This window comes from Stegastes partitus, unplaced genomic scaffold (assembly GCF_000690725.1).
Source record: "Stegastes partitus isolate 25-593 unplaced genomic scaffold, Stegastes_partitus-1.0.2 Scaffold537, whole genome shotgun sequence".
Classification (NCBI taxonomy): domain Eukaryota; kingdom Metazoa; phylum Chordata; class Actinopteri; family Pomacentridae; genus Stegastes; species Stegastes partitus.
This window is the reverse complement of record NW_007578268.1, coordinates 418,924-429,855: the sequence shown is the minus strand read 5'-3', so window position 1 is coordinate 429,855 and position 10,932 is coordinate 418,924. Positions and strand designations below refer to the sequence as shown.

Genomic DNA, 10,932 nt, shown 5'->3' with positions numbered 1-10,932 from the left:
GTTGCTGTGGTGTTGCGTTGCCGTGATGTTGCGTTGCCGTGGTGTTGTGTTGCTGTGGTGTTGTGTTGCCGTGGTGTTGCGTTGCCGTGGTTTTGCGTTGCCGTGGTGTTGCGTTGCCGTGGTGTTGCGTTGCCGTGGTGTTGCGTTGCCGTGGTGTTGCGTTGCCGTGGTGTTGTGTTGCTGTTGCCTCACCCTCCAGTCCCACACGCTGACAGTCATGTCGTGCTGGAACCCCACAGAGACGATGTAGCAGCTGTTGGTGGAAAACGAAACGCAGGAAACTCCGTATTTATGAGACTGGACTTCGGCCACCTGACCTCCGTCCACCTCCCAGACCCTCACACAGGGCAGGTGACCGCTCTGAAACACAACATTGAGACCCTTAAAATTCTTTTTACATCCACGTCACAACAGAGCTGCTCACTAAGCTGTGACTGGGTGTGGACTCTTATTTTGTTGTGTCCTTTAATACCTGTGTGAGAAAGAGAAAGAAGCGCTGCATGGCTTCATTAATTATTCCATAACGAATTAGCCAATCGTGGGTTTTACAGGTTCGGTTGGTTTTATGTATAATGAGCTTTCGGTCCTGCAGTGTTCTGGTAAAAGCAGATGAGCTCAGACAGTTGGGTTCTGCTTGGACTCGCTGATCTCAGTGTGGTTCGGGTGTGAAGCTCTGCTCTTACCTCACCAGTCACCAGGTGTCTTCCATCATGAGAGAAGGCCACAGCGCTGAAGGGTTTCCTGAAACAGATAAACAGCTTCAGTCAGAACCTACACCAAGCTCAGCTCGCTGCCAGTGCTGGATCACTGAGGTCCAATCTACCTGGACGTGTTGACGATGTGAGTCTGCCTGTTGGTCTCTGGGTGAAGCAGCACGATGACACACCTGAAACACAGTCAGGTCCATTCACGTGAGCACAGTCGGCTTCAAACGCTTGACAAGCATCACTTTACAGATTCAAAGACAAACTGCAGCTGTGTGCTGAATTCCTTGTCCTCTAAGGCAAATTCACGGTTTGTCCGTCTGTGTCCGAAGGCTGACCAGCTGTTCATGCCTCAGTAGAACCGCTTCAGCTGCCCTCATGTTAAACACAGAAAACAGCAGCGGATGTAGCTCCGTGTCAGGTGACTACTGACGAGTCCAGACGCCCTGGGAACAGGACTTCACACTGTGTTTGTGCTCTGTCCATAAGAGCATGAACGAAGGCCTTCCGACTTTAATGAAAACTGCCCCAATGATGAGTTTTAAAGGTGATTTGGACCGACTCTCGCCCCAACACTTGTTTTCCTGCACATGCTCAGTAGGCTGTAGTGCGGACAGTCTGAATGGACCCTCGCAGATTTGGGTCGATGATGAAATTTACATCCCACAGATGCAGAGAGCATGAACTGGCCTTCAAACACAGGTGAGTAAAAAGGGGTGGGGCTTACCCTGCAGGGTAGGCGACGAGGCCAGAGTTGGGGTCTGAGGTCAGAGCGCTGCCGCTGGTCGTGGTGATTCCCAGAACTTTCTCCAAACTCACCTGAAACAAAGTCCATTCAGACACAGACTGATCACTTTCATTTTCAATCGAGTCACAGCACATCGAGAACAACTGATCGGCAGCAAGAAACACCTGCAAAATATGTTAATAATCCAGGTGTTTATTGCACGACCTCACGTTCCACATGTTATAAGAACAAGTCACCACGTGATTAGGTTCAGCTGTCTACTCTGACTGTAGGTAGAAGGTTTCTTTCATCAGACAATGAGCTGTTTTTACCTTTGACATGTTTCGACTGTCCCTTCAGTCTTCCTCAGAAACACCACTGACGTCTCTGGTGACGTGTCTCTATGAGCTGCTGGCTTCCTGGAGGTGTGACCCGCCTGGCAGTCTGTCAGATCTGCCCGACACAAAGATCATTGCATCGGAGAGCACCAAGTTTAAACGCTGGATCAGGAGGCCATAGAAGTCAGGACGCGAGCCAAAGACACCATGAGCCGTGATGAGGGGGCATCATGCTGTCCACTCATGGGACGCTCTCCTGCAGAGACCACCAGGCGGCAGGAGGCGTGGCCCGTCGGGTCAATCTGACAGACTGCCAGGCGGGTCACGCCTCCTCCAGGAAACCAGCAGCTGATGAAGACACGTCACCACAGACGTCAGTGACGTTTCTGAGGACGACTGAAGGGACAGTCGAAACATGTCAAAGGAAAACAGCTCCTACCTAAAAATACTCATTAGTTATTAGTTACACCACTGAAACTGAACCTGGTTATTTTCAGTCATGAAAGGTCTTAAACTGGGACTTAATCTCATTTAATGTTGTTGTTTCAGAACGTTACACGTTTCTGCTGCACTAATGAAGACTTTCTGGATAAAATCACGTCTGTTTCAGTTAATAAACTGTTGTTGTGGACCAGCTGCTTTATGGACAATTCATGACTTCCGGGTCCGTGTGACGTAAAATTCGTCATCCACCCAAATCAGTGCCTATTGTCACTGCGAGTGCGCATGTGCAGGAAAGCCAGCGGCGCTTAAAAGTTTGTTCTGAGGAGATTCTGTGAAAAACACTTTAAATTCATCATTAACAGAGTTTTAATTAAAGGCGGACCGTCTTTGATTTGGTCCAAACACATCTCAAGTCCTCATTTCTCCACAAATCTTGTGTTTCCTCGTCTGTGTTCGATGTGCGGCCCGGTTCCACGGACGAGTCCACAGTCCGTCTCTCGGCCTCCGGACTCGGACACCGGGAGCTGGCTTTCACCTACCCGGCTGCCGGAGCTCTTCTTCGGGGCGCTCTGTCGGCTCTTCCTCCCCGCTGGCTGCTTCCTCTTGGCGGCGTTGCCGAGACCGCAGTCCGCTGCCTCCGCCATGTTGTCACTGTGATGAAGTTGCTGTTTTCAGTCGACCGCGGTGGTCGTGACCGTGTGAACACCGCGGTGCTGCTCCAGAAACGCCCCGCCGAGGAGCACCGGGGGTCGGTCAGAGCGTCGGGACTCTCCGCGGCCCCGAACGAAACCTGACACCGACCTCCGCGGCGGGAATCCGGTTCAAACTTAGCCCCGCCCACCAAAACAACGGCCAATCAATAGGCAGAGGATCCACAAAACAACGAATGAGCAGCCGGACAGAGTCAAAGTCCCGCCTACTGCGCGGCAACCAACCAATCAGCATCCAGAAATGTTTCGCACCAGTTTGTATATACTTCAGGAAAAAGTGTCAGTGTACTAAAACTCTGAAGTACAACAGAAAAATCACACGGATTGCTATAAATCTGAAGTACTGCTAAAACTCTCAATTATTGCTGATGATTTAAAGTACAGCTTAAAATCTGATGTATACCTAAAACCGTGAAGTACGGCTAGAAAAGCTACAGCCTACTGAAAATCAGAAATACCACCACGAAGTGAAGCACGACTACAAATCTGACAGGACAAAAAATTTGGAGCACTGCTAAAAAATGTTAAGTATTATGAAATATATGAAGTATAAGTAAATAAAGTATTGGCCAAAATCTGACGTACTGCCAAATATCCAAAGTACTGCTAAAGATTTAAAGTATAAAAATCTAAAGCGTTACTAAAAATCAGAAGTACTGCAAAAAAAAAGAGAATTGTTGTTATATATCTAAAGTATTATCAGTATAAATCATTAAAGCATTGATAAAGATCAGTAGTGTTAGTGATGATAAATGGAAGGAGAATCAAGACAAATCAGAGCAACGAACACTGAGACAAAATCAGTTTTATTACAAAATTATTCACTCAGAAAACTATATTCATTTGAAGAGATTCAGTAAAGTGTGAAGAACATCGCAGCCAAACATTCAGTTTGTCCATGTGAAGAACGAAACAGCTGCACACTGCTTCGTTCCACCTTCCTTTAAAGACACAACGTGAGGATTTGGCAGCACGAGAAGCTTTAGAGAACCTGAAACAGGCACTGAGGGAAACATGGAAGAAAGTCTGCTTTCCATCAGACTGTCACAGTGCTGCTGTTACTCAGCTGGAGAGAAGTCAAAGTGCAGAGTGAGTTTGTGTAGCTGAAAATCTACGACAGGTTAAATGTGTGATCCCAAACCATCATTACACAACAAAAATAAATGCTCACGACAAAAATCAAACCTATTGATCTCACAAGAATAAAAACTCTAAGAAAAATCAAAGGACAAAACATCTCATCACCGTCTTCTTCTTGGACCAAAACAGAGCAAATGTTTAGTGCAATCAGAACAATGAGGCGGCGTTCCTCAGGGCGGCGTCCTGGAACCGCTGCTGGTTCTGTTAAACTGACAGAGTTAAAGGCTGCAGGTCCAAAACAAACTCTTCACAACACAATCAGAAAGTGTCTCTTGTTCTGTCGACTCAGCACCACACTGACGTTTGAGGTTTTCTGTTCAAGAAGATTCGCTGTTTGGAAGATTGTCCAACACAAATCATTTCATTCCGTTTGTTTTTGTTGTCATCACGAATTCAGACGTGAAGACAGAAACAGAAGTGATCCGAGCGGAAGCTGCAGGTTCATGTTCGCTGGCCTCCGATCCTGAACCAGAACATCTGGTTGTGTTGGTTTAAAGGAGTCTGTGTCTAACGTCTATAAAACTAACATCTATCAGCGCTGTTCATGTAAAAGTAAATCAGGTAATAAATCACTTATTTGCTCCTTTTTGTGCATCAGACTCCCTGATGTGTGAAACACTCTGTAGTTAGAAAACGTGTCGGTAAATATTCAGCTTTAATTAAACAACGAGTCAGACGCTCAGCTTTGGTCCCAGCTGTGATGCTGATGTTCCCTCTGCAATAAGAAGCTGCATGTTTGGGTGTCTGTCAGTTACTGAGTAAGAACGTAAACCAGGACATGAAGCGTCCTCTGAACTCTCTGAAAGGCATCTCATCCCTGCAGCAGAGCAGAATGACTCCATTTGTCAGATAGTCCATTACTTTTTAAATTTAAGTAAAATGAATAATGACGGGACTGCGGCGGCTCGGTGGTTCTCCCTGGTTCCCTGTTCTAACGCTGAGACTCTGACAGAACAACGAGACAGAACTGAGTTCAGAGGGTTAAATCTGGATCTTCTGCTGCTGGTTTTAGTGGTCACAGTTCTGAAGGCAGCTCTGGAAGGTTCTGTCAGTTTGTGATGTTTCTTTAATGAAGTGAAGCTGCTGGATTGATCACATCAGGAGCTGTGATCACGCTGATGACTGATCAGCTGATCAATCATCAGCGCGATCAGTGTGATTAAAGCTCCTCAACACTCTGCTGCTGATTCTTTGATTTGTGAGTGTTGCATTGTGGGAACTGGAGTTCTTTAGTCTCTCTGCAGCGCCACCTGGCTGCAGGTTGTAAACAGCTGAGAGGCTCCTCACCTGTCCAGGTGTCTGTCTTTGGTAGATGTGGAGCTGCTGAAGGCACCGTTGGCTGTGGGTGAGAGTGGGTCAGAGGTTCTGGTTCTGGTTCTGGGAGGTGAGAAGCTGCTGTAGAGTTTCTACATTCACAGTGAACAGCAGCTCAAACTACAGAAGCAGACTTCAGGAGGTTTATTGCTGTGGAGGCAGTCGGACCTGCAGAGGAGCAGAACATGACTCAGCATCAACACCATGACGTGACACAAACCTTCAGGCTTCAGCTGGTTCTGCTGCTTTCAACGAAAATAAACGCTGCTGGCTCTCAAGTTACTGCTCGACAAACAGGCATAAAATAAACTCAGAAAGTCTACAGAACCTCCAAAAAATATTTTTAAAATGTCCAAAAAAATTCCACATGACAGAAAAATATCAGCGTAACCACTAATAATAATAAAAAATACCTACAAAGAACCTCCCGTATAATCTAAGGACACGTCAGAGATGTGGCAAAACCGAGAGGATTAACAGACAAACATAGGTAAGATTAAAAAACAATCAATAAAAATGGTAAAATCTAAATATAAGTCAGAAGGTGAGCAAACTAAGACATCAATAAAATGTGTATCAATCATCTGACTTCTTGTGTTCAGTGGTGACAGTTCAAAATGTTTCTTCTTTTAGCCTCAAATTATTTTTCACCAACGTTTCTAAATAAATGAAATCACTAAAAAAATACTTTACATTAATGTAAAAACATGAATATTCAGGATAAATGTGAAGTTCTGACCCAGTTAACCCACAAACACATTGTTCAGGTCATGTGATCCCAGTCCCACATTCTGGTCCATGTCTATCTCCACCAGAGACCTGTGTCTGAAGACGACTCAGGTCAAACTGGTTAAACTGGTTTAACGTCACCTTTCCAACTGGTCTGGTTCTGGTTTACCTGCGTTCAGGACCGGAACACGTGCACGGCCCGGATCACGTACTGGCGGCAGATGGGACACTCGTTCATCCTCTTGCCACACTTGGTGCAGGTGATCATGTGACCGCACTCCAGCAGGACGCAGTCGATGGGCGAGTCCATGCAGATCTTACAGAGGTTCTCCTCCGGACCGCCGCTGCCGACACCGCCGCCGACACCGGACTCTGAGAAGGAGGACGACATCTTCTCTCAGTAACACCAACACGAAGAGAAACCGTGTTGTTTAGAGTCCGCTTTAATCCGACCGAACCACGGACAGGCCAGAAGGTAAAGAACTGGGTTTTCTGTCTTTATTCAGAGCAGCAGCGACAGACAGGAAAGGAGGAGACAACAGGAGAGACCTGCAGCGAAGGGTCGTGAGCAGAGTCCAACCCACGACCGCTGCGTCGGGGAGCCTGTTTACGGGTCACCTGCTCAGCCAGGTGAGCTGCAGGGACGCCCCAAAGTACAGAAGTACAGATGTGAAGAGCAGCTGCTGGACGTCACAAAGTGCAGTGTTTGATTAAACCGTCGTGTTACTGATGGAAACAGAACTCACCTGCAGCGTTCACCGTGTTGGCAGCTGAAACACAGAAAACAGGTTTTATTGATCAGAACAGAACCCTGTGTTCAGGGAGAAAAACACTCATCTGTTCAGTCATCAATACGATCAATACGACAGCTAAAGGACGGAGACATTTAATAACACATGAATCCTAATGCAGGGGAGCAGCGGCCCAGCGGGGGGCGCTGTTCTGCTCAGCTGCAGCTTCCCCTCATCTGCTGCTACACTGGAACCATCAGGAACCAAACGGGTCAGCCTGCAGACGGACTCACAGCGGCTGTCTGATGGACTTTAGAAACCGTCTGTTGTTCACGTCGACGTTTCGGTTTGAGACACTTCCTGAAGAAAAACTTCAAACTGGATCAATTCCTTCAGGCGTCTGACCGACACGACCCAGGCAGCTGGTTCTGGTTTCAAGTTCTTTACTCCTCTGAACTCCAACAGTTTCTGGAAGGTTTTGTCTTCTGGCTCCTTCACTGAGGTTCTTGTTTCACTAAAGTCCTGCAGCTCTGTGGAACCAGAACCACATGACGGAGGAGACAGAACTCAGAGATGTGGAGAATCAGAACGAGGAAGGACGTTCTGGTTCTACAGGGTCAGAACCAGGAGGAGAAAGGTTCTGGTTCTACAGGGTCAGAACCAGGAGGAGAAAGGTTCTGGTTGTACAGGATCTAATTAGTAAAACCGGTGTGTGTTGGGAGAATCTCTACGTGTAGAATAAAGTGGTTCTGATGAAACATCTGGGTTCTAAGCTCTGATGCTGAATGCTTCCAGACTGAACATCATGTCACCTACTCAGCTGCAGCTGAACGTGTGAAGATTCTTTCTGTCTGGACGGTTTCTGGCTGATAACTGGGTTCATTAACGGGTCTTAAACCCGCGGGTCAGAGGATTAAAGAAACATGAAGCTCAGGAACTAAATTCTGTTTCAGGTTTCTGTCAGAGTGATCACAGACTTGCTGTCTTTACTGGACTCAGATGGACCCCTGCAGAGCTCCGTTCTGATCCAGGTAAACCCTGGAACCGGACTCACCCAGCAGGTTCTGCTGGTCCTGGTACAGCCGGGTCACTCGCTCCATCAGCTCCCACTTCTCACAGCAGCCCTTGTAGTTCACAAAGTTCCTGGCCAGAATTTCCTTCAGCTGCCGCACACTGAGCAGCTCGATGTCATCCACACAGGTCAGGTCCGACAGCGAGGCCCGGCGACCCAACACCGGAGGCTCCTCAGGGTCCGAGGTCTAGACCAGGTGGAACAAGAGGAACCGGGTCAGTTACAGGGTCCACATTCAAATGAAAACATAGGATTTAATCACAGAATCCAGATCCAAACCAGAATCTAGACTCAACCAGACTCCAGTCTGGATCAAATGGTCCCCACATCAAATCCAAGATCCAGAATGTGTGCCTGAACACGGGTTCTGATCGTGTGACCCATCTGAACCTCCAGCTAGCGCTGAGGTTTTGATGGTGAAACCGTCCTTCAGCTGATTTTAGGATGAAGGTACATTTCCAGGTTTTCCAGGTCTGAAGGAGACCAATGGACCTGGACTCCAGAACCAGAGCCAGAACCTGCTTCCTCTGAGAGAGCTGATCCCTGCTATGGATGAAAGCCATCAATACCTTTGATTAGCACCCGATCACCTCCTGCTCTGGGTTACCTGGTCCTCGTCCTGGACGTCGGACTCGGCGGCGGCGGTCTCTGTGGGCGGGTCTTCGGGCTGTGCAGCAGGGGGGTCGGGGGTCGGTGTGGGGGGGTCAGGGATCAGGTCAGGTGTGTCTGAGGTCACGGAGGAGGGGTCGATGGTCGGGGTCTCGGGGGCGGAGCCACTGGATGGCGAGGACTGCTGCCCGAGGACCAGCTCCACCAGCTCCTCCTGCAGCACAGAACGCCGTTACACTCACCTGGACAGGTGCGACACGTGACACGCTCTCGCCTCATATGCTCACCTTCTCTCTGCACAGGTGGGTGGACACCTCATGCAGGTGCAGGTAGTCCCGCAGCTCCTTCACTTTCAGCTTCATAAGCTCCGCCCGCTCCAGCAGGTTTCCGTAGAAACGCTGACAGGTGTGGCAAAGGCGAGGGCGGGGCTCCAGCTGGGCGGAGCAACGGCTGCAGTAGTTCTTCTTACAGTCAACACACATGTGCTGACAGACAGGTGAGAGAGAGACAGGTGACTGACTGACCAGCATCTTATCTAACCTGTAAATACCTTTCTGCACCTGCTCAGCGTGTCCAGCAGCGCCCTCTGCTGGACACGCTGAGCAGGTGCGTCCAGGTTCAAACTGTCAGAACTCCATCACATGTGAACACAAACATGGTTCTGATACCGTCGGGCTCAGGGTGACGCCCACCTCATGATGGCACAAACATCTCTTGTACCTGCAGAAATCAGACCGCAGCAGGTGGGCGGAGTTACCTTCTTGGCAGGTGTATCAAAGGGCCCTCCGCAGGCCTTACAGGTGTGTTCAGGTGGAGGAGGAGACGGCTGGCTGCTGAAGGCCGAGTTGGTGTAGGCCTGGTGGCGTCCGTCGGCTCCATCAGGCTGCTCAGCCTCCACCGGGTCCATACACAGCCAGTTACAGCAGGACGCAAACATACCTGGAAACACACACCAGAACAGGCTGAGCACTACGACGTCCCACACACACAGTCCGCTGCCACACCTGAAGACTGAAGGTCTGGATGTTGGTCTTTAGTTCATCATGGCTTAAATGCAGACCTGCACAGGGCTGACCTGCAGTCTGTCCCGTAAGGCGGCCAACTGCAGACCAAAGCCTGCCTGAAAAACCTCCGGTTCCTGAACCCATCAGCTCATTATAGTCACGGTCAATGCAAAACGCATTTCTACACATTAATAAAGTGTTTTGCAGAACTCGGCCTTATTGTTCATAAAGCAGAACACGGATTTAGGAAATAATGAGCTATTAAATTGCAAAAAAGCATAATTTAATACATCTTGGTGAAACTCAACTTCACATATTTTGTAAGTTAAATTTCAGCCGAACGGACACGTGTGTCTTTATAAAGAGTTAAAAATCTAAAGCAAGTCTTGGGGAGCAGCAGCTGTTCACTAGTCAGACAAGTTTCTTTAAATCCACACATTTGTTAACGGAGTTTGGTTCTGCCGGCAGGTTGCAGCACAGGATCTGTAATTTGAACATATTTTACAGGTTACAGGCAAAACGTTTTTTCTGTGCCTTCAGAAAGTTTAATTTATGAACGTACTGTCGCACTAGTGCGTAGTTCCTCTCATTAAACCATCTTAAGTACTTTCGTTTTGCACATTGATGACTGTAGACCAAACTACATAGTAAAAATTGAGACTTTTAAGTTTTCGCTTCGTTATTGCGCAGTAATAATGTCAATTAGCTGCTCAAACACACTTAAATGTTTTATTGAGATGGTCTCATGAATTCGGTGTCAATAATCACAAAGCAAGACTCTGATGTACCGAATAATCAGCTGCAAAACATGAATCATCAAAGCTCGGACGAACTTAGCTGTGATGTTAGTGAAGTTTTTATGGACTGAAAATTAAAACAGTTTTGTTGTTACTATGAGCCAAATGACAGCCAGTCTCTGCTTAAAACCTAATAAACCACATTTTGTGCTTTAGCCGCACAGTTTAGCCAACGGTAGCCAGGAAACTGTTAAAGCCAACAGAATGTTAACGGAGTTCGGCGCAGGGAGTCCGGAACGGACCTGTGCTGCTAGCAGGCTAGAAGCTAAGCTAACATTCGGCTAGTTAGTAAAGTTTAAAGAAGAAACCAAACAGAAACCATCAGAGAAGACAGCAACAGGAACACTTAGACCAGGTTAAACTAACCGAGTTAACAGGTTAACCGACACCTGACCGGCACCATTATCCACAGAACGAGTCGTCTTACCTGTGACTGACAGCGCTGCTACAGCTAGCTCTCTGCTAACTCTCCGGCCGCCGCTGCTAGTTAACGAACACTCAGCGGCAGGTCAACCCACGGCTGCTAGTTAACCAGCATGACGAGTTAACAGGTTTAAAGTGACGAAAGGAAAGGAGAAGAAGAGACCAGACACACAAACACACACACACACAC

General features: G+C 47.9%; 2 protein-coding genes across 2 annotated transcripts in view; both read right to left on the bottom strand.

Moving 5' to 3' along the window:
• LOC103361829 (mitogen-activated protein kinase-binding protein 1-like) overlaps positions 1 to 1,855 on the bottom strand; it is a 15,263-nt gene extending 13,408 nt beyond the window's left edge. The window contains exons 1-5 of the mRNA XM_008288024.1: positions 1,764 to 1,855; positions 1,432 to 1,523; positions 824 to 886; positions 684 to 741; positions 193 to 360 (exon numbers count right to left, since the gene is read on the bottom strand). Of these exons, the coding sequence (XP_008286246.1) occupies positions 193 to 360; positions 684 to 741; positions 824 to 886; positions 1,432 to 1,523; positions 1,764 to 1,772 (390 nt within the window). The 5' untranslated portion in view covers positions 1,773 to 1,855. The remainder of the gene's footprint in view (positions 1 to 192; positions 361 to 683; positions 742 to 823; positions 887 to 1,431; positions 1,524 to 1,763) is intronic.
• Positions 1,856 to 4,487: 2,632 nt separating this feature from the next.
• rffl (ring finger and FYVE-like domain containing E3 ubiquitin protein ligase) lies at positions 4,488 to 10,926 on the bottom strand. The gene is made up of 8 exons (XM_008288023.1): positions 10,747 to 10,926; positions 9,276 to 9,457; positions 8,806 to 9,003; positions 8,517 to 8,732; positions 7,892 to 8,096; positions 6,853 to 6,876; positions 6,276 to 6,478; positions 4,488 to 5,545 (listed from the first exon to the last, which is right to left on the bottom strand). The coding sequence occupies exons 2-7, from the start codon at positions 9,453 to 9,455 to the stop codon at positions 6,282 to 6,284; spliced, it is 1,020 nt and encodes a 339-aa protein (XP_008286245.1). The 5' UTR covers positions 9,456 to 9,457; positions 10,747 to 10,926; the 3' UTR covers positions 4,488 to 5,545; positions 6,276 to 6,281.
• Positions 10,927 to 10,932: the final 6 nt, after the last annotated feature.

Excerpts from the sequence above, each read along its gene's own strand:
- rffl (XM_008288023.1), bottom strand. The coding sequence starts at position 9,455 with ATGTTTGCGTCCTGCTGTAACTGGCTGTGTATGGACCCGGTGGAGGCT. Across the intron at positions 6,877-7,891 it reads GGACCAGCAGAACCTGCTGG|CTGCCAACACGGTGAACGCT; the intron begins GTGAGTCCGGTT and ends TCTGTGTTTCAG. Across the intron at positions 6,479-6,852 it reads CAACACGGTGAACGCTGCAG|AGTCCGGTGTCGGCGGCGGT; the intron begins GTGAGTTCTGTT and ends CCTCCTTCTCAG.